This window comes from Coloeus monedula (genome assembly GCF_965178545.1).
Source record: "Coloeus monedula genome assembly, chromosome: Z".
Lineage (NCBI taxonomy): Eukaryota > Metazoa > Chordata > Aves > Passeriformes > Corvidae > Coloeus > Coloeus monedula.
The window spans coordinates 7,082,557-7,110,554 of record NC_138822.1 but is presented as its reverse complement, the minus strand read 5'-3'; the positions used below and the strand labels follow the sequence as shown (position 1 = coordinate 7,110,554).

The following is a 27,998-nucleotide window of genomic DNA, read 5'->3' as shown; positions in this document are numbered from 1 at the left end:
CTCAGACCATGATCAGGACTGTGAGGGTATTTATCTGGAAATCCATCAAAAGTGTAACTGTACAAGTGTGCAGCTAAGAATCTGAGAGACTAAGATTGCTGGAAGCAGTGTAATAACTCAGTTCAGGTAGCTGAAGCAAAACAAAATTTAAGAGCTCTTGGTCACAAAATCCTTCACATCTGGCATAGACATCATAGGCAGGTATCATGTGATGTAGAGCTCATGTGCCATAAGTTTGCCCTTTTTTTTCCTTTTTTTCATTCTATTACTCTAATGAAAAATATAACTTAAACACTGACCCTCTTCAGTTCATCTTAATTCTAAACCAAATTGTAACACTTGCAGTCATAGAAAATAACACTTCCCTTTTGAGCTGAACATCTTAGATCTGCTGGAATAAGCTGCAAGGTATTATTTTCCCTTTTCACAGTCACCATAATTATGAAATTAAAGCTACTTCATAAAACTTGACTTTAAATTTGTGCAGTTTACAATAGAGTATTTCAGTTGTAGAGGACCTGACCACTTCTGGACTGACCAAAAGTTAGAGCCTCTTGTCAAGCGCATTGTCCAAATGCCTCTTAGACACTAACAGGCAGGGTACACTGACCACCTTTAGGAAGCTTCTTCAAGATTCTGCTGCTCAATCTCTTCTCTGCATCTAGATTGCTCTCCCACTCTTCAAAATGACCTTTTCTTAATCATCTAGATTTTACAACATAGAGTAAGACACCTGCTATATACTGGTGGGGTATTCCTGTCCTTAAAAATTAAAAAGTCAGTTAAAGGCTTTTCTAGAAGTCCATGCCATTTTACAAGCTGCAAGATACAAATTTATGAGTGAAGCACAACATCCATACAGCAGGTAGAGATTCTACCCCTCAAAAAGTCATCTAGTCCTAGGGTTAAAAGAGGTAAGAGTCATGAAAGCTAAGTTTCAAAAGGAAGTGGAGAAGGCTGATGAAAAATTTCCTTACCAGGCTATCTGACAAGGGTTAATATTAACAAACATTAACTAATAAGCTTGTGAAATGCACTATAAAGAGATCTCAGGGCCCCTTCTCTGCTGAAAAAACCCACAGTCAAGAACAGACTCATGCTGAAACACAGAATGTGATTGGGGTGGGTGTCAGAGTTGACAGTCACTAAATAACAGCCATTTCCTACCTTTCTGTCTGGATGACCTGTAAGTACTGATATGGTTTTACTTCTTGGTGATCTATTTTTATTTGAGCAATGCCAGGACTCCTTGCAAAGTTCCAGTGCACTGATCACTTCAGAAAAGCAGGCCAATGACAAACAGTGAAAAAAGTTTTATTTTCTCTGTATCTTGCAACAAGTCAAGTGTAATTAATCCGTAGTATTTTCCCAAGTATAGTCTGACATAAAATATGAACAAAAGCATCTTTTTTCTGCATACACTGTCTTCCAAGTGCTAAGAAAAATGATTATAACAGACTAAGAACAAACCTACAGCATTCTTTTACTTTAGCTGGTTCCGATACAGAGGCATACTTTTTTACTTGAGAATCAACTCCCAGAGACTTAGCTAATTGCACAGCAGTTGTATCATCACTGATTAGCGTCCCAAGAGCCACAAGCAGTCTAAAAATGGCTTCAAGATCTTGAACAACTTCCATAACTGTGCTGATTACTGATAAACATTGAGCTTTGCCCTCAACGTTGTTGACTTTATGTAAACATACAGCATAGTTCAATGTCAACGTGGCCAGCGCAATGTGGATGTTCTTATTATTGCCTGATTTCGTTTCTATTGCTTGTGTCATTATTTCATCCCTCTGTTCCATCATGAGCTTCTGGCCTGCATGGCTGACAAAACAATTGCAAAGAGCTCTAAGTGCCAACAGCTGGTTTGCTTGCTTTCCTTTAGGATTCAGAAATTTAAGGAGAAGGATGATAAATTGCACGTGCTCCTTTTCACTGCAGAAGTTTTCATTCACAGTGGGATGCCTGACAGACAATCTAAGAATGTCTAGAGCTGGAAAGACAATATCTGAGAAACAAAACAAAACAAAATTTTAGTATTAATACCACATTATATGTAAATTTGTCACTGAGTTTCTTTCAGACACAGACCTTCTTAGCCCTGCAGCTTTGCAAACAGCCAGTAACAGTTTCAAGTAGAAGCATAAATTGTTTGAAATTCATAAAGACAAATATTGACAAATCCATTCTAGCAATGCTTCAACTATCATAAAAAAAGCCATAAGCCTTAATTTAGGATTAACATAGTGCTTTGCAGAAAATCTTAAAATCTTTTCTAAAATCTCTTATTGATAGCACTGAAGGCAAGCACAAGATATAACTAATCCAAAACTGTCTTTGAAAGCTGAAAGTTCAGTGACTGAACACCTCTACATAGACAGCATCTCCCTTTGTCTTCATTCCGTAACTTACAGTACAGTATAGCTACAAAACAGGAAAAGAAAATAAAAAATATGTCCTCCACTGATGAATTGGAAATCATTGTAAGGAAACGAAAGCTTAGCGTGTCCCTCCTTTCCCAAATTCTGACTGTATCTGGCTCCTTGGATCTACTACTGGTATCCAATGCTTACAACAAAATCAAAGCTGAACCTGCCCAACTACTTATTGATGTTTTTCATGCAGATGTACAGAATCTTCAGAATTAATGCTTTGTACAATACAAAGAGCCTGGAAGGTATGACACTGGCCATCACCAGCTCCTCGTTATGCAAAACAGTTTGATTATGTGATATTATATAATTAGCATGAATTTTTAATACTAAAATGTTCTTCCTGTCAGTAAATCTTTAACTGTAATTTTAAGAAAGCAGTTCATTTTAACCATGCTTAGATATTTGTATAGGCAAACAGTTGTTTATTTCCAGAATGTGCCATAACAACCAAAACAGCTTTTCCTATCCATCAGCGCAGATAATACATTATTAAATGTAATTATATCACCTACACTTGCGTTCTTCCAGAATGTCATTTCACTAATGCAGTTTTGATCATGTAGCCTAGCATCAGTAACTTCTTCTCTACCATATTAAATAGGAGCCACTTTTGATTTTTTTCCCCCCTAATTTATCTCCATAATTTCATCTCTCATTTGGTAACATCTTAGGATCCCAAGTTCACACTTCCTTACTCCCTAACAAGTCTCCCACCTTTTTGAGGATGGCCTTGCTAATGAAGTAATCATAACTGATTTTCATATCAAGTTTCTCCTTTATGTTTATTATTGTGCCAATAATATCTGACAACCAATCACCAAATTTGCCCCTGCAGCTGATCACTGCTGGTAGCACCTTTAAGTCATCTTCTGTTTTCTACTTGGGCTATTAAGTCTTTGGGACAGACTCAGTGTAACATACAGCATGACAAGACTTTTCTTTCATGGTGAAGTACTGATGACATGACACATAAAATGATTGCAAGTGTTTACCTTCTGGCCAGTTAACTGCTCTCCATAAAGTCTGAAGTTGCTGTGCTGTAGGTGTTTCAGCAGAGGTGTTGCACATTGCAGACAGTAACTTTTCTAGGATTATCAAGTCATCTTCAGTCAGCCTATGTTCTTCAGCTGCACTGCCGTTAAGTTCCTTTAATTTGCCTGTAATACCAATAGAAGAGGCACACCTTTCTGGAAACAGAACCTCATAAATTGAGATCTCAAATGAAATGCTACAAAAGCACTTTATAAACAAGTAAGAACTATTGCAATTGAGGGGGTTTTGGGAGGTCAGATTTTTAAACACTTTTTCCAATTTGATAATTTTCTAATTTTAAGTTTTTAATTATCACAATGATTGCTACTATTAATTCCCCTTAAACAGTGCAACACAAAGATTGAGAATTTGTAGAAAAATTTCAAAAAATGCCTACATAGAGACAAAAATCCAGAAAAGAATCATAAGAACATTAGAGCTTTCATAACTGAAATACAATTCCTTTTTGCTCTTTCTATTATTAGGCAGTAGAAACAATAAAGAGACTATATGTTCTTAGTGTGATCCCAATTTTTGTATTTTTACTTAAGTCATGTGATCATGTTTTGTTTATGGCATGTGCTATATTCAAACTTCACTGTGATTTAAAAAACCGAGTATTGGATTACTGAAATGGATCTAGCATTAAGGATAGGTTTTTTTTAAAGCTCAGTTAGTCAAGTTACTTCAAAAAAATTTAAGAAAACATCCTTGATATTAAAACACTGACCCAGTATCTGCGTAGGATTGGCCTGGTCAAAGGTGACAGCATCCTTCTTTGGAAAATAAATATTTTCAACTTTAGCTGCAGCTGACTGGTAGGCACTCATTCCTACAGAAAGGCAATACAGAGCATTCAACGGTGTACCAAGGTGTCTGACATAGAATGACGTCCTAGAAGTAACTCTCTACTGCTGGATATTGCTCAGAAAAGTATGTTTTGAAAAAAATTGAATGTCTATGCAAATATCTGTCATTCCTTACATTATTTTTACATTCAAGGGTTAAAACTAAAAGCAGTATCTTCACAAATTGTTCTCCCCTCATGTAAAAATTTACAAGTTGACATTATTAAGAGTTATTTCTCATTTATGTGAACTAAATACACAGTCACTTATCGCAATAGCTATTGTAGTTAAGACATGAAAATGGCAAGGGTCTTTTTAGAAAAAAGATGCCTTCTGTCCCTGAAATCTTATATTTTTATTATTTTCACAATGGAAGTGTTTGTATATGAGAAGATTTGAAGAAATGACCAAGTTATGGCACATGCAATAGTAGCCTGAAATCTCTTTTTTTGAAGAGCAACAAAAAGCTTTTATCATCACCTATAATGATTTCTTAAACTCACAGGTCGTTTAGTGGCTGATATTGTATAATGCTCATTAACTGTATCAGTTTCTCTGATTAACAACTATTAGGAGATCAGTAATCCTCTCAAACAGATTATGATCATACATTTTAAAGCTGTGTGCATGATTCCTGCATGTAAAGGAAGGCTCTGTTATCCCTATTTTATGAATAATTTCAGAGTATAAGCAGCTTCAATCTGCCCATTATTTTTAATAAAGTATGAATTTGCATCAATGCAGAATTCATGTCAGAGAGAAAAAACAAACCAAGAGATCAGGAACATTTTTCATTGGCAGACATTGTCTCTTACCTGTAAACGGATCAACCCCACCCACTGGAGTTACTGCATTTGATGCTGAACCAGGAACGTAGCGACCAGCACCTAACCAAGATGTTAAGTTTTGAAACACCACCACCAGTAAAGAGGTAACGTATTAGTTACCTAACTAAATACCGGTCACCCAACCTATTAGGTAACCTGTATTTAGTTACCAGTTTTCAAACACGACTGTTAAAAGGGATTATTCTGCACTAAAGGAACTACAAAGAAGCAGTCAACACTTCATTAAGGATTAAATCTATGCCTGTGCCAGGGTGTTGGTGATGACGGCATTCACAACCTAAATGAGCCACAGCTGGGAGACACTGTGTCATGGTCTCTGGCACCCACAGGTGAAGTGGGCCTCAGCACAGCAGATACCTTATCCATGACAAGCTCCAGCAGGAGGGCACACTGCAAAGCCCAGGCCTTGACTCTCCCTGTGCCTGGGCTATGAGTGGACTCTCCTGTGGGAGGTGGATTCTCTTGCACTGAGGCCTCAGTCTGCAGAGACCACAGAGTCACAAAAGCCAGGGAGGAGAGACAGGTGGAAACAGAAAGACTGTCAAGATGGGGAAGACTGAAGGCTGTGAATTTTGGTAACAACACAAATGCTTCTGCTCTACCTGTGATCTGCAACTGCAGAACAGGCAGTGAGTGCACTGGTGAGGACAAACACCCAGCAGTGATGCATAAGAGCCAGCTGAGACTGCACCTCATGTCTGCAAAAAGGATAAAGGCAAGCAGCAGTGATGGGAAGCAGAGTCACTTCCTGCAGGGTAAGGAGGCCTGGTGACTTGGCAGGTGTCTGCTGGGGGCTAGGATTCAGGATGCCACAGAGACACTGCCAAGCCTTGCCTAGCCTTCAGACTGCTACCCTGCTACTCTTCCACATGGCCATCAATGGTTTTGCCAAGGACATCCTCGAGGATATCAAGAGTGATTAGAGAGTTCTGGGAGCAAGGATGAAGGATGCAGGTGGTTTATCTTTGACACTCTGAACGAAGCAAAAATGCTTGAATAGAAATGGACACATCAAGTAGGTCAGCAACTCACTGCATGGCTTATTTTGCAGACAAGACTTTGGCACTGAGTGATTACAGGACCCTCTCTGAGGAGCAAGAGCTACTAATCAGGGATGGGATAAGTCTGCCAACACAGGGCTGGAACTGGGAATGTCTTTGCAACAAGGTTGCTAAACTAGTGAGGGGGACTCTACAATAGCTATACCAGTGAGGATCAGAATCTAATATAGAGTGGATGGTACCAATAAAGATCATGTAAAATATAAGTAAAAAATGAAAATAGAAAACTACCTCTATGAATATACATAATCTTGTGTTGTTCTTGCATATGAAGTCTGGCAAAACAAAAGGTTTAGGTCCTTACCATTCTGCTGTAGAGGGCAGAGTGACATGAGCCAGACCCGACAGCAGATGGCTCCCCTCTACTGAACAGTATGCTTTGCCAGTGGCAGAGCCCACCCTACCAGGCTGTTCCACACTACAGCCCCAGAGAACTGCAAGAACAGCTGTCTGGGGCTAAACATGGCATGCAACAGAACACGACTCAAATGCATATCTTAAGTGCTAGCCAGACAGATTATGGAATTTTAGGTTACCTGTAAATGGGTCTGCCCCAGGTATTGTACTCGATCCAGATGAAGAGCCCGGAACATAACGTCCAGCACCTAGTCAAAGAGTGAGAAAAGCAATGACTATTAAACACACCTTGATGTACAAGATGATCAAGAGCTACAATACTGAAGTCTGCCTAGGCAGACAATTCTATGAGGTTCAATAAGGCCAAATGCTGGGTCCTGCCCTTGTGTCACAACAACCCCATGCAGAGCTACAGGCTGGGGGCAGCCCAGCAGAAAAGGACCTGGCAGTGCTGATCAACACCTGCCTGACTATGAGTCAGGAATGTGCCCAGGTGGCCAAGAAGGACAATGGTATCTTGGCTTTTATCCCAGCAGGACCAGGGCAGTGATTGTCCCTTTACACTCGGGCCTGGTGAGGCCATACCTCAAATCCTGTGAACACTTCTGGGGCCCTCATGACAAAGAACACATTGAAGTGCTGGAGCAAGTCCAGAGAAGAGCAACAGAACTGGTGAAGGGTCTGGAGCACAGGTCTTATGTGAAGCAGCTGAAGGAACTGGGGGTGTTTAAGTTCCTGAAGGAAGCTGCAGGTGGACCTTACTGCTCTCTGCAACTATCTGAAAGGTATCAAGGTGGGGCTCAGTCTCTTCTCCCAGTAACAAGTGACAGGATGAGAAGAAATGGTCTCAAGCTACATCAGGAGAGGCTTAGAGTAGATATCAGAAAAAAATTCTATACTGGAAGGGTGCTCAGGCATTGGAATAGGCTGCCCAGGGAAGTGGCTGAATCCTCATCCCTGGAAGCACCCAAAAAACTATGTGGATATGGCACCTGGCGATATGATTTAGGGGCGAACATGGAAGTGGTTGGTTAATGGCTGAACTCAATATTCTTAGAGGTCTTCTCCAACTTTAATGATTCTATAATAGTGAGGTGGATTGAAAACTGACTGAACAACCACGACCAGAGGATGGTGATCAGTGGAACAACATCTGTTGGAAGCCAGCCTCTGGTGGTGTAGCCACCAGAGGTCAGGATTGCATCCAGTCCTGTTCCACATCTTCACTAAGGATGGTGTGGAACACCAGTCAGAGTGCATCCCTAGCAAGTGTGCTGAAGACACAAAACTGGCAGGAGTATCTAATGTCATCATTTAAGTTTAAAATACTGACCTGTAAATGGATCTGAAAATTGATTACTTGTACTCAACAGTGTTTGCCCCTTAGTGTTGTCCATAATAAACTTGGCCACCTGATCCAGAAACATAGGATTTAGATTATTCTTTTGCAGGAAGTTGTATGCGGTCAGCCAAGGATCATCAGTGATGTTATATGGCAGTTTGTAGGAAGGCCCATTTTCATTTACATCAATGGTGAAAACATAATCATATTCCTTTAAGCAGAATAAAAATAAAAAAAAATTAGAAGTCTTCCAGGACTTTGGACATAAAAATGTATTAAATGCAGTCTAACAGGGGACCAAACCTAAGCCTAAAAACTTAAAACACTGATACTTAAGAACATATCATTAATGCTATCCTGAGAGACTGCAAGTAAACATTTGCTGGTTTAGTAAACACTAAACATTACTTAGCAACAGCCAAAACATCAGTGTGTTATAACACTGTTGTTATACTATATCCAAAACACACAGCACTGTACCAGCTGCTAAGAAAAATATGAACTCTGTCCCAGCTAAAACCATAGCAGACTTAAACCTGTATTTTCTGCTGAAGAAGAGCAGAGTAAAACAGTATATCATGATAATGTGTGTACACATGTATTACAAAATAAAGATGCATCAGGTCACTCTCATGGACACCTCTGTCTCCCTACAAAGCTATAGTGCAGTCAGATGCCTCAAGAAATTTCAGTCTTAAAAGCACACTTCTAATGCTATCAAATGATGATTTCCTAATGTTTCTTCAAAATCTGTGAGAGTGAAAATCAGTATCTCAGAGGTATTTCTTTCTCAGAGGTATTCTCAGAGGTATGCTCAGAGGACCCTGACAAGTTTTTCTGTGTATATTTCAGTAAAGGAAACATTTTTCAGCTTACCTGTCTTTAGCTCAGCTTACCTGTCTTTAGGTTCAATAGTTACTATAGAGAAGGGGTAGAGAAGGCCTGGTACCTAATATTTTAGGTAAGCCTTGCATTATAAATTACAAAGTTCATTCCTTTGGGAAGGATATTAAAACTAACTTCTCAAGGTATTAACAATAAATACAATAGAACTTGACAATTTCTCTACTAATAGTTTACCTTTCCCCAAAATAATTTGTGTCTCTTGGCTTGCTCATTTTACAAAATGTGCCTCGTAAGCAATAAAACAAATCATACTTATTTATACTTCTACCTCTGAGATCAAAAATAACAAAAAAGTACAAATACGTATTTTCTAAACTGTATTTTATCTGAACAAAGACTGATTATTTAGGAAATAATGAAACGAATTAAAGTTTGCATATACCTTTCCTTCAAATAAAACTTTTCCAGATGTTTGTTGTGTGGCTCCAGAAGAACCAACAACATCACCAATCTTTATCCATCTTCCTTCACTAACACTCCATTGATATGCTTCTACTTTCCCATTATCTTTAATAAGCCGTGTCTGTCCATCTCTTGTTCCTGTAGACAGGAGTTCGAACAATTTCAAGGATATGATTTACTTTAGGAGAAAAGAGTATTCAAATGGTACTCAGCATTAAAAATGAAAAAACAGTTCAACAACACTTGAAGTCACAGCACAGGAATTAAGTAGATATGTGTCATGGTTTAACCCCAGATGGCAACTAAGCACCACTTAGACACACTCAGTGCTCCCGTGGCTGGGATGCAGGAAAGAATCAGATGAACAGAAGTGAAAGCTTCGGGGATTGAGATACAGTTAGAAAGGTAAATCAAAAACTACATGCACAAGCAAAGCAAGGAATTCATACATCACTTCCCACAGTTAGGCAGGTGTTCAGCTGTCTCCAGAGGAGCAGGGCTCCATCAAGGTCAACAGTTCCTTGGAAAGACAAACGCCAACATTCCAAACATCCCCCCTTTCCCTTTCCTTCCCCCTATATATATATACGCTGAGCATCATGCCATACAGTATAGGATATCCCTTGGGTCAGCTGTCCCAGCTGTGTCCCCTCCCAGCTCCTTGTGCACCCCCAGCCTCCTCGCTGGTGGGGTGCGTGAGGAGCAGCAAAGGCCTTGGCTCTGTGTAAGCCCTGCTCAGCAGTAACAAAAACATTCCTGTGTCATCAACCCTGTTTCCAGCACAAATTCAAAACAGCCCCAAACTAGCTACTGTGGAGAAAATAGACTCTATCCCAGCAAAAAACAGACACAATACTACATCTCACAACAAGAATAGCAGCAATCTTAATTTTACAATTATAGTAGCGGTATCTGCCAACAGACTAAGTGGCCAAACCAACACTTAGGTCAAGTACTTCAGAAATTCATCATCTTCCCAGTGAGATGACAATTAAGAAAGGTGATATTCTCCCATAGTCTAACAAGATGCAAAGTTTCATACAGATGTAAGATCTATGCCACTTCCTGATCACAGCCAAGGGCTGAAGTCACCCATTACTTCACCTTGGAAAACAGTATTTGTCTGTTTAAGAATAATGTTTACTACTGCTTCTACTGCATTCTCAAGAACTTCTCAAGCACCTAGCAAGGGTGAATTGAGCCCATCAAGACTATCTTTCAAGTCAAAAGCTAAACCAGAAAATTTGCATCTACTACTTTTATTAGGAAAAAAATTGCAAATTCAGTATTCCTTTAGCAAATTACCTGTTTCGCATACTCTTGGTACACCTGGCAGAACATATCAAAAACATCTCAACCACACAGTAGCATCGACTCCACCTTTGTGTAAATTATCTCGTAAGAGAATAAAAAAATCCACAAAACCAAAAAACCTAGAGTCCTGCTTCCAAAAGAATCAGTGAAAGGATAGTAGAGCAAAATTAAACTGTTTCCTTCAGTAACCTTATCGAAAGGGATTAAAGCCTTAAATTTGGAAACTATCAGAAGTTTCAATACCTCAAACCAAGATTTGGAGGCACCTCTAACATGACAGAAATACAGTAACTTACCAGGATCCTTAAGGTGTTCTCTCCCAGGAAGGTCATCAGCATTGATATCTCCTAAATCACCAGTTTTAGGATCAATGGATGCTTGGGCAAGCTCATTTTCAAAAGCTTGAATCTCCTCAGCACTTGCTGTACGTTCCAAGGACTCTGTGAACACCCTTATAATTCCATCACTGAATGGAAAGAAAACATTCAAACAGAAGTACTATTTTAAACATCACAATGACTGCAGAAATTCTAATGGTGACTTCTACATCACATGAAACCACCACTATGTCTAACTACCCCTCCCAACTACTGTTATGAAAGGAATTCATTCTCATACTAAAACCACACAGAGAAGGAATCAAGCAGGTAACCCTGTCTTCAGTATAATTTTAAAATCAAGATACAATATGCCTATCGAAAGGGTCCTTTTTACCGTGCTTGCTAAATTTATTCTCAAGTCTATTCATGGTTTACTACATTTCCAAAGAATTCGCTCTACCTCTGTGAATGACATAAAAAATCATTTTGGATGAAGTGTAGTACATGTCTAAATTTAACACACACACACTTTGATGGCTGTATTTTTAAATTTAAATGAAACTGACATCCAAAGTTATGCTGGCAATTTCCTCAAGGATTGTCAGATTCGGATCTACAAATATATTGTAAGTAAAACTTGGATACCTTGCACCAACTACGATGTCACCATTGTCTAACACACAGCAGCACCATACAGACTGAGCTGGGAGTCTGATTGTTTGAGCACATTCCCCTTGTTTCCAGATTCTAAGAGATCTATCCTCTCCAGTAGTTACAAAATCTGAAAATAAAAAGATAGAAAAAACTTTCAAAGTATTTTTTTTAGCATACTATGATACTAGATGCCATTCTGCAACTGGGTAGCTAAAAATTGTAACAGTAAAAGAACCTTTCTGCAATTTAGTACTCCTCTCAATTACAAGCAGAGAGCAAAAAGAAAGCCACTTTTCACTTGTCTTCTCAAAAAAACCAAAGTGCATAAATTGCAGATTAAGTGAATGAAACTGTGCCCAAGACGAAGAAAATCCCTTCCTCCTTTCAAGGGCTTAAACAATTTTGTAATCATCACTGTTTCATCTTGCACTATACTTGCACACTTTCACATTTGTTTTAAATTGAGTTTTGGAAGGTAGGCCTGCTTTTTCAGAAAACACACACAAAGCACTTTCAAAAGTCTACAAACTCCTCAATGAGGAATTTTAAGGCATAGGAGATCTACAACATATGTATCAACTCATATACATGCACTTCACCTGCTGAACAAACGTGCAAGTGTCCCACACACCACACAAAGGTCACTGACTTGGAATTTCTTCTGCAACTGGCTCAACAGTTAGTTCTGAACCTCTAAACTCTAACTCTGAAAACAAATGTAATTAAGCCTCACATATAAAATTCTTAACCTAAGTACCTATAATGCACGTTGTGGAAATACCTAAATATACGTTATTTCAAACTGGCATGCCACACATTACTATTTTACTACTCTGAAACAGTACTGATATACAGGTGGCAGCTAAGACAATAGTTTTGCCTACTGCTTCATCTAAGTTTTACTTAAGCCTTCAATTAGCCCTAACCCAGGACCTTTTATCCCACATAATGCCAGAGCAAGTCTGACAGTGGTGCAATCTGGAGTCAATCACAGTATCTTCTTTTATCTATTTATTCTGGGTGTAAGAAAAAAATTAAATGCTACCTGAGTTCTTTAGTTGTGGCAGTGCCACAGAACATCAGAATACACACCCTGACACTTCATTTCGAAAAATGTTGTCTAACAGTCAAAAAGGAATCCTACCTTTACATCGAGGGAAGACAGAGATGCTATATATATAATTTGTATGTCCATAATACACCTGCAGACACTCGCCAGAGATGTGCCATCTTCGAACACTAGCATCATTAGCACAGGAAAGGAACTCTGTTTCACTGAGAATTGCTAAACCTCTCACACAATCTTCATGTCCTTTACAAAAGGAAGAAAAAATATTAATGCAGTTCTTGTCTCCTTTAGCAGTAGTATACCCCTTCTATATGGCTCACATCTAAATCCAGGCAACAAAACTTTGTGGGAGCAGTTAGAAAAAATAAATTAATTGCTCACAGTTCTCTGAAAGAAATCTTGTTTTTTTTAAAGTCACGTGGCTTCTGGGCCACAACTACTTTAGGACTTTAAAAATCCTACCTAAATATTGTTCAGTTTATCCATGCTTTTATAAGATTTTAATGTTTTTTCTCTTTTGACAAGAACAGATCACACCAGTGAAATGATATCAACTGCAGCAACATTTACCAGTGAATGTTCTTTCACATCTGCCTGCCTTCCACAGTTTTATAGTTTTGTCAGCGGAACCAGTCAACATTAATCCCTGTTCAGGAAGTATCTTCACTGCCCATATTGCAGCTGTGTGACCCTGCAAAAAACCCAACATTGTTAAGACTTGTCAGAATCAAATTCAGAGTACTTATATCATAATTATGTAGAGGAACTTCCTACCTGTAATGTCATCATACACCTGTCATTCAACCAGACTTTTGCTGTTGTATCCCATGATCCACTTAATAATGTGCCAAATTTCCCAGATGAAAGGCTGCAAACTGGAATGAACATTCAAGTCAGAACTGACAAGTACCCAGCACTGCCACAAATCTTATGCCAGCAATTTCAAGAGATTCATTTAAGGGGATTTATTTGGTATTAATAGCATATTTAGTGTTGAGGAGTCTAGAGAAGAATTAAGTGAACTGTAGTTGCATTGCAACCTAGAAAGAAGCTCCTTAAAATTCTCCTAATTTTAGGTTAAAAAACTTTGAAATGTTTTTGCCATTCATTTTTTTAAATTTCCTCTTAAGCCACAGATCTCTTCTCTTGGACTAGAATATGATGACAAACAGATTAGACAACTAGTCAAGACACACAATTAATTCAAAGGTGCAGCTTTTATGAGAAGAAGTTTTATCAACAGGTATTAATTTATGTCTTCAAGAAGTTATTTCATACAAAAAATACTTAGCTCACCTTCTTGGAAGGCAAAATACTACCACCAAAAAACTGTGGTGACATTCAAAATTCAGTAAGAAGATAATCTTCAAATGTTCCAGTTACACAGTGTAAAGCTATATATTGAAAGCACCAATTAATATTAAATACCCATCTAAGTAACATAATGGGCAGAGGAAGTTCCTTTAGGAAGCTGACTTCTACTTGTATCATCTTTGACAAAAAAAATTAAGCTTAATACATGAAGAACTGAACTAACTGCTTGATAAAAATGCAACTCTTGACAAAAGGGTAATCATTCTGTGAATTGCTGGGACAGAGAAAGTTCAAATACTCATCAGAATAAACTTGCAAGTCCTTGCAATGAATGGTCACTGCATAAATTAAGATTATAAAATCCTTTGTGCAGAGGCCATAATTAAACACCTTGCTACATTATATTGATGCCTTTTCCTGGTCTTAAAATCAAGAGTCAAACACAGTTAGAAGGGAAAAAGGGGTTTTACCTTTGTATTTATTTTAAGGATCCTTAGGTGCACACATCCAGGTCGAATGCACCTTAATGCATACCACACAAAAGATCTGGTATGTCATTACAGGTCTTACTAATTAATATATCTATCAAAGATTCCCCAATGAGAGGCTTGAATGAGCCCCCCTCCCCAAGGAACCTTCCCTTGGATGGGCATATAGATCTCTAACGATGAAGCTTCTAAAATGTTTAGTCTCCTAGCTTGATAAACAAGTCCAAGAATGTAGGCTAAAAAAAAACACTAAGAAATACAGAAGTTGTAAAAAGGTATAAAAGGGGTATAAAAGAAAAGGCAAAAAGTCATCATGGCATCAATATACCAAATAAATCAAAACTGAGTTTTATAAATTCAACTTTATTTCCTTTCTAATAAATCACATTAACGTTTATGTAAAAACTCCAACATACAATTACTACATACCTGTGTTTTTATGACCTTTAAGGATGTAAAGAGGAGCTGGGTTGTCAACTGTGAAAATGCAAATATTATGATCATTGCCACCAGTTGCAATCAGCCCACGAGGATAGAGGTCACTCGGAGGTATGATGCACACACAAGATACAAAATTTGAGTGGCCACTCATACAATGCATCTCAGTAAAACCCCTGTCAAGACTTAAACATATGTGACAATCAGTTCAGAATCATGACAAAAACAGTACTTTATTTGAGAAAATTACAATTCCTGAATTAGTAACTATGCTTGGCTTGTGCTGAATAAATACTATGGACAGCCTAGAAAGAATGAAAAATTTAAGACAAAAATTACATCCCAGAATTCCTCCCCGGTACAGAAAATTTAAAGCTTTCCACTTATTTTTCAGTGCAATGATAGGCCTGGAAGAACTTTGTTTTTCCATGCTCACTGGCAAACACTATGCCAAATTTGATCAGAAATAGCTACAATTTGTCTTTATGGCATCTTTTTCTGTGTGAAAACTCCAATGTATATCCAAGTACATGCTAAAGTAAGAGCACATAAATGAAGTTTACTGCCTGCCAAATGTATTCACTGGCTCTTCATTAGGAGCACTGTAGAGGAACAACAGTTAAACAGATTATAACTGACTCGAGCAGCACCCTAATTTCTTCACCCTGAGCCAACCTCAATGGTTACAGCACTAACTGGAAAAAGCTACTTATTCCCACAGAATAAACATGCAGGTTGTGGTGACGTGTACTTGTTTTGTTTTCCTGTGTTTGTTCCCCCACCCTCAAAAAACACAACCTATCATATGATATCATACTGTTATCCTTCACACCCTCATGTTTGGCAAGCTTGAAAAATGTAAGGAAATCACGATACTCTTTTAAATACTAAAACATCTTCTCCCCTTAAAGTACCTAGAACAAATAAGGCAATATCTCTTCTTGGAAAAGCTAAATCAAAACAGCATACAGCAGGGTGCCTACCCACTGAAACCCTGACTACTGTATTCCCTGAGCCTTCAAAACAGAGAAGGATAATCAATAACCACATTATGACTCCAAAGAAGTTACTCATGTCTTCTTGCTCATAGAGTTCTCAAAAAATATGGGTTAGAATTAAAATTCCTTTCGTGATGCAAATTTCTGTGCCATTTAACAAGTTTTTTCCCTTGTGATGAGAGACTTAATAAGACCCACTTAATGAGATTAGTTTTTCTTCATTTCAATTACAGAGCTACAGAGATCAATACACATGTAAGCACTCAGCAAATCTACCAATTATTTCTATTTCACGTGAAGGCAACGGAAAGAATATTCATGCCCAGCAGCTTCAGAATACAGTTCACAATACGAAACTATAGTCACGGGAGGAGATACATCCTGTGGCTTCCAGAAATACCAGCGTCTCCACCACTGCTTAGCAGTACTGCTTCTGGTCAGGGCAATATGCTGAAAAATTCACTTTGTGAATTCAACTAGACAAATTCAGTACGAGACAACCCTGTGCAACATGAATATCAGAAAAATTAATGCTGGGCTGTTTTTTCCTTTTTTAATGTCTTCGTGTGTTTAATTTTTTGTGGTTTTTTGTTCACATTCCATTTTACATTTAAAGAAGCTTGTTTAGCAAGGTTAAGAAAGGATGGGGTTTTTTTAAACATTCAAAGCACACTGCCTCACTGTCAAAATCACGGCACTGTTACCTAGCAGGATTACTTTGGCACTGAATAGCATGAGGTGGAAACAACATCATTAGTACCACCTAGAAAAAAGGATGCCTAGAACTACTGACCTTGTTAGCATCTCCAAAACACACTACAACATCAGTGTACAGCTAACTGCTTAAAAACATACAACCTTCCCCAAAAGCAGGCATGCAGGACTTGGGCCTGCTCAGCATGGAAAGGAGAAGGTTGCACGGAGACCTCACAGTTACCTTCCAGTATCTAAAGCAGCCTACAGGGAAGCTGGAAGGGGACTGTTCTCATAGACTGTAGTCACAGGACAAGAACTAATGGGCACAAATTGAAAGAGGGAAAACTTAGGTTAGACTTTAGGAAGAAATTCTTCACTGTGAGGGTGATGAGGCACTGGAACAGGTTCCCCAGAGAAGTTGTGGATACCCCATCCTCGGAAGTGCTCAAGACCAGGATGGATAGGGCTCTGAGCAAACTGTTCCGGTGAAAGTTGTCCCTACCCACGACTGAAGGACTGGGACTGGCTGATCTTGAAGGTACCTTCTAAACCCTTAACACGATTCTATGCAAGTGACAATGCCAATCACGAACGCCTCCTGCGAACAGGCTCTCACCGCCCGTCACCTCCCCCGGCCCCGCCCATTCTGCCGTCAGCCACCGACAAGAACTCGGTTGCTGAGACGAACTCGGCGGGGCATGGGCAGGGCACAGGCGGAGCCCCTGCGGCGGCATCTCCGCGCTCTCCTTCCTGCGGAGCGCCGGCTGGAGCGCTCGGCCCGGCCCGCCCAGCGCCGCGGCCCAGCACTCACCCGTCAGGGGCCCAGAGCCGCGCGGTTCTGTCCCGCGAGACGGACACGAAGCCGCCCTCAGGAAAGAGGCCACGAGTGAGGCCCCGCACGTCCTGCCCGTGCCCCAGCAGGGAGCAGCGCAGCCGGAACGTGCTGCCCTCACCCGCCATGGCGGCAGCGCCGACCTGACACAGCACGGGCCCCGCCACCACCGGAAGCCGCGCCGGAAGTGCCGTCACAGGGCGCGCCGCCGGGCCAACGCGAGATTTCTTATCCCGGCAGGCACCGCGCTCCGCAGGTTGTCGTGTTCCGGCTCTTCTCTCGCGAAGCCCTCTGGGAGTCGTAGTCTTCGGTAGCGGGGACAGTCTGCAGCGAGATTTGTGGCCATCGCGATATCCCTGCGGGTGGTTGCCGCGATACGGCGGCGCTGCCTGGCGGCTGATGGCGGTCGAGGGCCGCGGTGAGGGGACGAGGCTCGCTGGGCGGTCGGGGAACTGGCTCTCCTCTCCTCTCCTCTCTTCTCCTCTCCTCTCCTCTCCTCTCCTCTCCTCTCCTCTCCTCTCCTCTCCTCTCCTCTCCTCTCCTCTCCGGCTGGGACGGGCTCCTTGCGGGGGTGGCGAAAGCCGCCGGGGTTTGTCAGACATAGCGCAGTTTGGGATCGTAGTGACGGGTGAGGGCTGACGGACCGTTTGTAGATAACCGAAATGAGTATTTGCAGCAGTTGCTCGCTTCCAGTTTGTTTCATTAAAGATTTGCATTCAGATACTGAAATAATAAGTGCCACAAGAATAAGCTGAGGGCTCACTAAGGACTGAAAAGAGACTGCTGCCCCAGCTTACTCCTGGACGATACGTGGTCCTTCCTGAGCCCTGCCGCTGTCTTGTACCATCCAGTAAGGAAGAGCTTTGCGGATAACAAAAAACCAAAACCAACTCCTCTCAACTTATTTTAATGAGAGTTATTTTTTAAAGAGTCTGTTTCTCATAGTTCAAGGACCTTGTGCAAATCAAAGGATGATTTCTCTTCTTGCCAGAGAGAAGTTAAAAAGCAAACGAATATGGCCAGCAGTAACAGACCTCCCACAGCTCGTTCTTCTTCAAGAGCAGGAGTAGGGCTGACCTCTTCATCAAGGCCTGCCTCTTCGTCAAGGCCTGCCTCTTCATCAAGGACTCCATCAGCAGGCAGAATAGGAACAGCGGTATGTTAGAAAATATTATCATTGATTTTGATATATTTAGATTTTTGTCCTTTTTCTTTGCTAATCTTTTCTTGTTTTTTTAGTACCATGAGTGAGGAGAAGTTCTTTTTTAGGAAGAATTTAATATTTCAATTTTGTATAAAGTTTTGCTAACCTTGTTTGGAGGGGGTCAGGGAGGTGCAGCATCCAGAGTTCACCTCGGAGACCTGAATAGCATTAACGTTGCAGATAGATGTAACAATGAACAGTTGCTCAAAGATAATCCCTTGCTTTCTACAACAGACATTCGACTGAAGCTTTGCTTCCCTGAAGAGATGTAAATGCTGAAAGATTCCTACAGAAAGAGTATAGAGACTAACTGAAGTTTTTGATTGCTTTGGCAATTGCTTCAGGATAATAAAGTAATAACTCAGATTTCATAGATTTTTTTTTTTTTTTAATAGATGCCTCCTAGTACAGCAAGACCTGGTTCTCGTGGTGGTTCTTTGACTCCTGGAGGAGTCTTATCATCTCAGGTTAAAGTTGCAGACCGTCCAGTGACTCAACAGGGATTAAGTGGAATAAAAACTGCAATGAAAGGTATTTTGTACTGAAAATAGCCATCCAGTTGTCTGCAAACATTTTGAAAGAATATTTAGGTTGTTATAGGAAAGCTTTTCATCACTGTAAAAATTTCAGAGTGAAGAGCTGTGATTAAAAAGAGCAGCAAAAAGAAAGAGAAAATTAAAGCGTTCCTCTTATTGTCGTTGCTCTTGGCAACCAAAGAAGATAAACATTTTTCTGTAACTGAGCTGTCTTTAAAAATAATTCAAAAGAATAGAACAAGATTATTGTGTCTTCTTCCATCACTGCAGAATGCTTGAAACACTCTATTATGTAGTAACTATTCATATATTTGTATTAGTAATGTTTCTCTTTGCAGCAGTCTAAAAATATCTTCCTTTTTTTTAATGAGATAATATCTATTTAAGAACACTAGATTATATTAGTTGTAATTTTTTTGACTGTAAATTTTGCAGATTGTTTTCCTAATTTACAGTTCATCTAACTTAGGGGGTTTTTTTAACAAAATATCATATTGTTCTCTTTTATCAGGTCCTCAGAGACAGATAATGGATAAAACATACTACCTTGGGGTGCTGAGGTACGTCTTAACAACACGTCTGTTCCTTTTCAGACACAGAGTTGAAGCTTGACAACAGCATGCAATAGGTGGTGTTCACTTACAGTGAGCTGTTAGAAGAGTGCTGCTGTAAGAGTGAAAGTTATTTTGTATATAGATATTCTGTAGGAAGAAAGGAAGTAGATTCCCTTGAGGTTTTGTAGTTAGGCATAATAAATTAAATGCTCTCACACAGCATTAGTAAAGGGGGGGGTCAGTGATTCTGAGCTTCCACCTTTAATGTTTGTTAGGTCTGATAGCTCCATTTGTCAGAAGTAGCATTGCAAACTAAAGATTTTTTATTGTACATTTCAGGTGGCTTACTTGGATTATGCATTCAGCTAGCAATGACAAACACAAGACCTTGTGCAAACTATTGCATGCAGGATTTTAGCAGTTGATCATATTACAGTTTTGAATAACTAGTCCTAAAAGATGTCATTTTAAGTATGGATGATACCCACATTTTGTGAATTTATACTGTGGTTTTTTCTGTCCACATCTGTTTTACCAGCAGAGACAAAAAGCTAATTAAAACATTTTATTTCATACCAAGGTTTTCCAGCAACTACTTAGGACTTTATCTGATACAACAATTTTGCTTTTTTCCACACTTAACCTCTTCTTAGAAATGCTGAGTTGAAACAAAGTGCAGTGTGAGAGATACTAATTTCAAATCTCCTAATGTAAAATATATTTTCTGTTCTGCCTGTGCCTTAGTTGTACATCCACATGTTGATGATTCTTTTTTGTTTATTTTTTTTCAGAAGTAAAACAAATGAACTTACAACAGAAATTAACAAGCTGCAGGAAGAAGTAGAAATGTACAAGCAAGAGAAATCTGTCTATTTGTCCTATGAAAAACGGTGAGATGTATTGCAGTTAATGCAGTGCTAACTTTCTAAGTCAAAAGACTATTTTCAAGTATTGGGCAGGCTTCAAGGAATCAGTGAATAATTTTTTTTTTCATTATTTTATTTTTACATATACAAATCTTATAATTTGAAGTTTGACTTTTTGTTTCATATTTAGGGCAGAGGCTTTAGCTGGTGAAATCAAAGATTTTCAAGGTCAACTAGCAGACTACAACATGGTATGCTGCTGTCAAATTTTGATACTGAATGCTATCCCGTTTATTCTCTTACTTAACTTTGTACTGCTTTTGCCTCATTTGGAATCTTTTTTTTTTTACATTTCTATGTAAAAATATACTGGTTAACACTGCCTTTATTCAGTTATTGGAAAGGAAAGAGATGGAAACAGAGGAAAACAAAAAGTGTACTATACATTAGGAGAAGCATCTGCATATGGATTTAAGAAATTTGTGCTGTGTAATATTTCAGTGCTTAGAACAGCTACATATGATGATGATTATTCCTGAAAATTACATGTAATCTATTCAGATTCCCAAATCATGTTTTTTCCATTTGCAATAGCTGAAATTTGCTGTGCTTTCATGAACCCTTTGTCTGATTTTTTTTTTTTTTTTTTTTTAAAGAAAATGAGAGCAGTAACAGGTTGGAATTCTGTCTTGTTTCAGGTTCTGGATATACTTAACACCAGTACAGATATGGCAGAAGTGATCCGTGATTACAATATGGTAAGAATTACAATATTTGCTATACTTTAGCAGTGAAATGGTGTGTCACTTTCTTGGTGCTTTGAATGTCTGACATATCTAACAAAGCATAGCACTGACTTAAAACTTAGCCATTTTTTTCCAGTTAAATTATTCATAATGTTGGCAACAGGTTAGCAGTAAGACAATTGCCTGAAGTGTTGTGTTAACAGCCCCATGATAGTTTTCTGTGATTTAAATTTAAGAGGGGTGTTATCCCAACCCAAATTATGAGTGTTAAAATATCTTTTTTATTTTTGGGGAGCACAGGACACTAGTCTTAGGAGAGGTAAATTTAGGTAGACTATGCTGCCTTGCAAAGCTGCCTGGTCTTCTGTACATTAAGTTCTCTTTTGTCTTCAGCCTTTTAAATGTCTCCAGTGTAAAAAATAGTAAATAGGTCTCTGACATAGCCATCACAAAATTAATGAGTTTTGTTCTTCCTTTGCTTTCCTTCTTTATTTTCTAACACGTACTCTTAAGTGTTAAGGCGTGAGTGGCGTATTTTATTTCTTATGATCAATTTGTCCATAAGCAAAAGAAACCAGTTTCAGTAAACGTTGTTTTGATAACTTGAAAAATTACCTCAATATTTCTTGGTCAAAACAACTTTTTTTTCCTTGCATTTGATTGAATAATAAGATACAATGTCTGTGTAATAGAGAGAAGAATGCCTTTCGTCCTGTCCGTGTAGTTTTAAAGGTATTTTGCTAAGTGTTTCAGTAATAGATCCCAGAGTAATAGTGAGTGAATCAATTTCTCTAGAAGTATTCAAAAGATGTGTACATGCCGTATTTAGGGATATGGTTTAATGGTGAGCTTGTCAGTGCTGAGTTAAGGGTTGGACCTGATGATCTTAGCAGTGTTTTCCGACCTGTATGGTTCCATGATTTATTACAAACTTGGTTGTGCTCCAATTTTTTTTTTTTTTTTTTTTTTAAGTTAAAGGTTCAGAATGACCGAGACACCCAGAGTATGGATAAAATTTTCACAGAAAGACAAGTGTAAGTACATTAAGTGTATGTTTTTCATCTTTGAATAACTCAATTTCTCCTATCTCAGCTTGGGAAAGTTGAAATGTTACCTGTTAGCCTAACAGTGCAATGCATATCAGAAGTGATGCCTGAACAATTTCAAGATGATATGTTAGTGCCAGGTTGCAGCTGGAGTTCCTAGTGTTAAACTCCAGTTACTCCCCTGAAGCAAATTACCATGTCATTCAGGAAGAGTTAGATGGCAATGGAGAGTCCTGTCTGTTGGCAATCTGGTGTCAAGTTTTGGAAATTTTGTTGTGTTGTAGCAGAGTGAAGAAAGCAAGCAGAAGTGGGAACTAGACCTTTGCCTTTCTGGTAAGGTAAGGCTGTGTAGAGGGAAAGATGAGGACTGTGAGATGCTTGCAATAGGAATTAGTAAGAATTTTGTGAGAATGGCTTGTGTAGTGATAGGCTGAGAGGGTGAGTTTTTGAGATAGTTAATTTAGGCACAAGAGGGGTGCAGGAGAATGCTATATGATCCTGCTCATTGCCAGTGAAAGCAGTGAGGCTTTATGTACCAGTAAGCCATCCGAAGCAACCAATTTACCAGTTAATAATGTCACATTGCATTAATACTGCAGTTTTCAACAGCTTGCAAATGTGTCTGTTGCACCCTGAATGCATTTTTAAGTGTTAAGAAAATATGAAGAGAAAATACTTGGTTCAGTAGCAATGCAGTAATGGTAATTTATCGTTGCACTGTACATACAAGTTTTTGGGAATACAGCAGTTGCTCTTTCTTGCTCTGCTAATTTGGGTAAAAAAATACCCAAATGCTCCATTCTCTGATTGTGTTAGTTTTGCCTAATAGACTGCAGAGCTGTTCCAGCACTGATTTGAAGCCAGCCCCCAGTCTGGCTGTGGTCAGCTTCAACATTTTTGAGAAATTATTTTTCTCTTCTAGACCTCCTCACAATGAAAGTATTAGTGACTATGCCAACATCACCTGCTACTTTGTTCATGTCAAACAATATACATTAGGCCCCCCAATATAAGTAGCCAAACAGATTTTATAAAAAAGTGGATTATGAGTATTTTTTGCATGGTTTGAAGTATTTGTTGTGTCAATAATGCATGCATATGACCCCATTTTTTAACTTCATGATTGACGCAGCAAATTCTTGTTACGGATTTGGCAAGATGAAAGGAGACAGACTGCATAACTTCATTCTGTCTTGTACAAGGGCAGCATAAAACGGAAGTATAAGAGTACAATGTTTTTAAAATGTCAGTTCAGCATCCATTGTTTAAGACATTAATGCTCCTCATTTACATAAATATCTATGTATTTATCCTCAATAAATCCATCTTCTTCATCTCTGCATGCATGAACTTTCTCAAATATTACGATGGGTTCTTCACTGCTTGTACCCGATACTGAAGGAGAAGAACACATGTCAGCTGAGAACTCCTGTTCAAACATCTCTGAGTTATTTTCTTCCAGACGACGGTGACGGTAGCTGATCAAGTAGTGATACCATGCTGGGCATTTTACAGCAGTAAAAATCAGGAGTGTAGTGCCTAGGACAAACCCTAGGACACCCGCTAGGAAGGTCCAACTTTTGCCAACAAGTGGTAACTCTTTAAAAAAAACAGGAAAAAAGAAGAGTTATCTTCATGAGGAATACTAGCAAGAACTCTTGTAGGATTTTTTTCATAGTTAAATTGAGAACTCACAAAGTAAACATTGATAGGGGAATTACTGTCTCCAGAGCTTTTGTAGAATGTTGTTGCTGTGTTATGGAGTCAATAACATCACAGAGATTAGTAATATATGTGCATCTCATTTCATAGCAATATAAATCTACCTTGCATATTTATAAAAAATAATTGTTTCAAAGTCTATTTCAAAGGTAAAGTTCTGGGGACATATAAAAGATTAAAAAAATATATAAAAGATTTTTTTTCTGAAAGTTAAATTCCAAGATTAGGCTTTGGAAAAAAATAATCAGTAATTGGTTTGAAATTTTATTTCCGAGGCTTTACTTTTTATGTGGTAATAATGTCTGAACCCTAAAATGAGATGTCTTTGACGTATCCTTTCAGTTGTTTCTTTAATAATAAAAAATCCAGTAAACTATATTCGCCAATAGTCTTTATTTAGAAGCTGTTTTTATGTGCTGGCCACTACCCTAAAACAAATTGTAAGGTGGTACAGCTAAAGAAACATGTCACAGTGGTAGCTTATAATTTGTGCATATATCTGTAGATGTATTTCCTACGTTAGCCAGAAGGAAGAAGTAGAGCTTTTCAGGATTGAAGACTTAACTTGCACATAAGATTAACATTGAAAGGTGAAGAAAGGTGAGGAGACTATCACTGAAATTTCCAGAGAATGTGCAATGTGCATTCATGTCCTTTATACTGAACTCATTTAGGATGGGAGTAAAATCTGTAAGTTCACGCTATCACATTTTAGGAGCACAGCTACATGTAGAAAGCAGTTAGTTTGGAAAAAGCAAATTTTTTTTAAAGTTACTTCCCTAGTTCTGTTAGGCAGAGATCTAGACAATTTATCTGAATTTTAGGGCTTTGAAATTTCGTCATCATTTTTTAGTATCATTTAAGAATGGGGGGGTTTATCTGTTTTGAACACTTACTCAGTAAACCTTAACATTCCTTGTAATGTGTGTGACTGTCTACAAGAACCTGGAAATATGCTTGTTCTGTAGCCCTGGCTTTTATGGAAGAGTCATAGTGTACTAGGAATGCAAAACAATATAGAGTCATGGAACAGCAAATCAAACAGCTCGTAAGCAGTAAAGTGAAATATCTGTGTATTACCTGCTCGTGTTCCATTGTTTCCAGTGATGTTGTTTGGAGTCAGAGCTGTTACTAAGGCACTACTTCTAAGACTAACAGCAGGAGTGGAAGTTACAGTGTTTTCTAAAGGAGTCTTTTCAATTTTGCAGTCAGCAGGTTGGATAGCTGCCATCTTGATGGAGATTTTTTCCATGTTTGGCAATGTACATGTAGTGTTGCTTTCATTTTCTGTGAATGTGAGCAGGGAAAAGGCTATGAGTTAGTGGTAATTTTTTGGCACTCTAATCTAAAAAAATCTCATGGATAGCTATTGTATTACTGCATAATATGGGTAAGTTGGTGGTGGATTTTATCCACATCAGAAAAAAATGCACAGTTAAGCTATTTGATGTAAAAAGATATGAAATGCTGTGCTTACCAAAACTTACCCAATGTCACATTGGAGGCAGTTAGCCATATCTGTAAGTCAAGGAGGTCACAGGAGCAGATCCATGGGTTTCCAGCTAAAACAATTTTAATCAGTTTAAAAGATGATTTTATATGAAAATATTTCAGAAAATTATACTGTAGATTTAAAACTGTCAGGCTTTCTAGAAAAGTAAATGTATCTGAATCCAGCTGAGCAATCATGTTATAGGATAGATTCAACACTGAGAGTTGCTTTAATCCTGCAAATGCTGCTTTATGAACAATGCTAATAGAGTTGTTGCTAATATCCAGAGTTACGAGTTTTTTCAGATTGTAGAAGCTGTTATTGCATAATACAGTAATGTTGTTTTCATTCAGATGAAGTTCAGTGAGGTTAATAAAATATCCAAGGATCTCTTTGTCATGATCTTCTAAAGTGATTTTACTGTTTTTGAGGCTTAATTTAGTGACATTTTGAAGAAGGTTGAGGGGGATATTAAAGAGGTTTTTTCCAGACTCCTCACAAGCAACCTGTTGAAAAAAAGAGAGTGACAACAATTAAATACAGTGGAAAAGTCTACTAATAAAGGTGTCTCAGTGAGGACTGTTGAAGGCAAGAGAAAACTTATCTTCTATTTTGTAATGCTGTCACTTTAAAAGAAAAGTTACATTACTCTTCATGAAGTTTTATTTATATCTTTCTTAATTAACTCATGGTCTGGTGATAACAGCAGAGTGAATATCTTCCTTGTGTCTAGAGACCTGATGTTCCAGAGCACTTAGTGCTGAGCTCTGTGCTTAGATGCAAGGATCTTTAGGTGATGGTCATCCAAAATGTAACCAGTTTGGCATACTGTTTTGGAATTAATATTTGGAATTAATTATTTGTTGGGTAAAAAATGAACTTCTTTCCTACATAATCTGGAAAGAAGGTGTCATAGAGAAAGTTTATTCAAGACTGCAAATTAATTCAAATATGCCCTCTGTAATGTATTTTTTAAAAAACACCTGTGTTTACTCTTAATTTAAAATAACATCCTTAGAGCAGACCTTCAACAAAACATTTATTAGATATATATTTGTTATAGCACTTCATTTTGGTTTTCTGTGTTGAAGTTTAGCGTAGCTGCACTCTTTTCAGATGTGAGTGTTTGCTCTCAATACCTTGAAATATTTCTATTTTCTGAGAAGAATACATTTATTTATATATGTAAAGAGGCATTCCTGTTGTCTGGAAGAATTTGAGGTACAAAATCATCTCAAATATGTTTCAGTGTTGTTCACCCACTTAAAATTACTGCCATCAGCTAACTGTCCATTACACTACTTCTTACTTGCATTTTTGTACTTCTTTCTTCAGGACATTTGTTTATGAAACAGTTTTTAAAGTGCCTTCTGCTTCAAGTGTATCTTTCAAAAATAAGGGTAGTCCAGATCAATGTAAAACTTACAGTTTGGGAAGTAATGTTGCAGTCAGCAGTTACTGGATTCAGAAACAGCATTCCAGCCCAGATCACAAGCCAATAGAGTTTCATGTTTGGAGCCTAGTAAAAAGCATGTTTGCACATCAAGACCAGAATACCAGTGTCTTCTGTAGCAGTAGTTTAACGTATTAATAGATACAGTTATTTCAATGATAGTTTAATAAATTTTGTTCTACATAAATACTTTCTAATGTAAAATTAAGTGGAGAAACAGGGGTTATCAGAATCAGCTTTCACTTAATTGAGCCAAACGTAAAATCCAGTGTGCAGATTGTATCAGCAAATAGAAAAGGGATTGGTTAGACAAGTTAATAGAGAAAAACATCATAAATGTATAAAACAAATAGGCAGGGCTGTACTCTTTAGTACCCCTGTTCAGGCAATTATGGGTACTGAAAGACTATGACTGGAGTAAACTGCAGAAAGTATTGATGCTTGCATGTTCTCCCTGTACAATTTCTCTCATTGCCTCTGACAGAGGCAGGGTACTCTACTAGACAATTGTTGGTTTGTCCAGTCAGATTTCTTATATGTTCTTATGCAAGTTACTAAGCATTTTTTGTGAATTTGTAATTAGAAGATCAATCTTTCGATCTCTTTATTGTCCATAATATAACCTATAAAATGACATAAACCTGGATTTCTCTATTAGGAAGGTATAGTTGTTGCTCTGATCTTTGGAACTAAGTAAACATGGTTCAGTCTCTAGTGATGGAGTTTTTGTACAGATTTGAGCCTTGTTTTTTGAAAGTTAGGAAAGATCCTACAAATAGTATTTACTGTGGTATTAACATCTCTCAAAGAAGGGGTCTCTCAGTCATTGCCTTTGAATCAGGCACTATTTGCACTATCTATTCATTTTGAGCAGAAATGTTACACCATGTCTGTGACATGTTAAGTTAGTCCCTGTTTATGCCACACTTGAATGAAAATGTTGTGTAAAAGTCAATGAATCTTTAATTTTTCCAGTTTTTCTTAAGCATCTGAAAAGATAGGCATTTAATCTTAGTATC

General features: G+C 38.3%; 3 protein-coding genes across 7 annotated transcripts in view; 1 reads left to right on the top strand and 2 right to left on the bottom strand.

Moving 5' to 3' along the window:
- Positions 1–1,298: 1,298 nt before the first annotated feature.
- On the bottom strand, positions 1,299–17,533 carry PLAA (phospholipase A2 activating protein). 5 transcript variants are annotated; one of them, XM_082302078.1, is made up of 14 exons: positions 17,340–17,533; positions 14,826–15,019; positions 13,369–13,469; positions 13,165–13,285; positions 12,670–12,837; positions 11,517–11,652; positions 10,848–11,017; positions 9,218–9,375; positions 7,921–8,140; positions 6,767–6,835; positions 5,137–5,208; positions 4,204–4,305; positions 3,434–3,598; positions 1,299–2,014 (listed from the first exon to the last, which is right to left on the bottom strand). In XM_082302078.1, the coding sequence occupies exons 1-14, from the start codon at positions 17,486–17,488 to the stop codon at positions 1,449–1,451; spliced, it is 2,391 nt and encodes a 796-aa protein (XP_082158204.1). In that variant the 5' UTR covers positions 17,489–17,533; the 3' UTR covers positions 1,299–1,448. The 5 variants fall into 5 exon arrangements, with proteins under 5 accessions (XP_082158204.1, XP_082158205.1, XP_082158207.1 ...); XM_082302079.1 differs by having other exon boundaries at positions 14,826–15,010; XM_082302081.1 differs by lacking the exon at positions 4,204–4,305.
- Positions 17,534–18,375: 842 nt separating this feature from the next.
- Positions 18,376–27,998, top strand: part of IFT74 (intraflagellar transport 74) — a gene marked incomplete at its 5' end in the record, with an annotated part of 35,746 nt that continues 26,123 nt past the window's right edge. Inside the window, 7 exons of the mRNA XM_082301121.1 lie at positions 18,376–18,516; positions 18,960–19,095; positions 19,612–19,660; positions 20,446–20,544; positions 20,711–20,771; positions 21,219–21,278; positions 22,239–22,300. Coding sequence (XP_082157247.1) covers positions 18,376–18,516; positions 18,960–19,095; positions 19,612–19,660; positions 20,446–20,544; positions 20,711–20,771; positions 21,219–21,278; positions 22,239–22,300 — 608 coding nt within the window. The remainder of the gene's footprint in view (positions 18,517–18,959; positions 19,096–19,611; positions 19,661–20,445; positions 20,545–20,710; positions 20,772–21,218; positions 21,279–22,238; positions 22,301–27,998) is intronic.
- On the bottom strand, positions 23,586–27,036 carry LRRC19 (leucine rich repeat containing 19; the record flags this gene model as incomplete). The annotated part of the gene is made up of 4 exons (XM_082301120.1): positions 23,586–23,911; positions 25,115–25,321; positions 25,522–26,032; positions 26,953–27,036. The coding sequence occupies 4 exons, from the start codon at positions 27,034–27,036 to the stop codon at positions 23,586–23,588; spliced, it is 1,128 nt and encodes a 375-aa protein (XP_082157246.1).

Bases quoted from the DNA above. Each gene is read 5' to 3' on its own strand.
- PLAA (XM_082302078.1), bottom strand. From the start codon at position 17,488: ATGGCGGGTGAGGGCAGCACGTTCCGGCTGCGCTGCTCCCTGCTGGGG. The intron at 9,376-10,847 runs GTAAGTTACTGT...TCCTGTCTACAG, and splicing joins AGAACACCTTAAGGATCCTG to GAACAAGAGATGGACAGACA. The intron at 4,306-5,136 runs GTAAGAGACAAT...GCCTTTCTGTAG, and splicing joins TGGGGTTGATCCGTTTACAG to GAATGAGTGCCTACCAGTCA.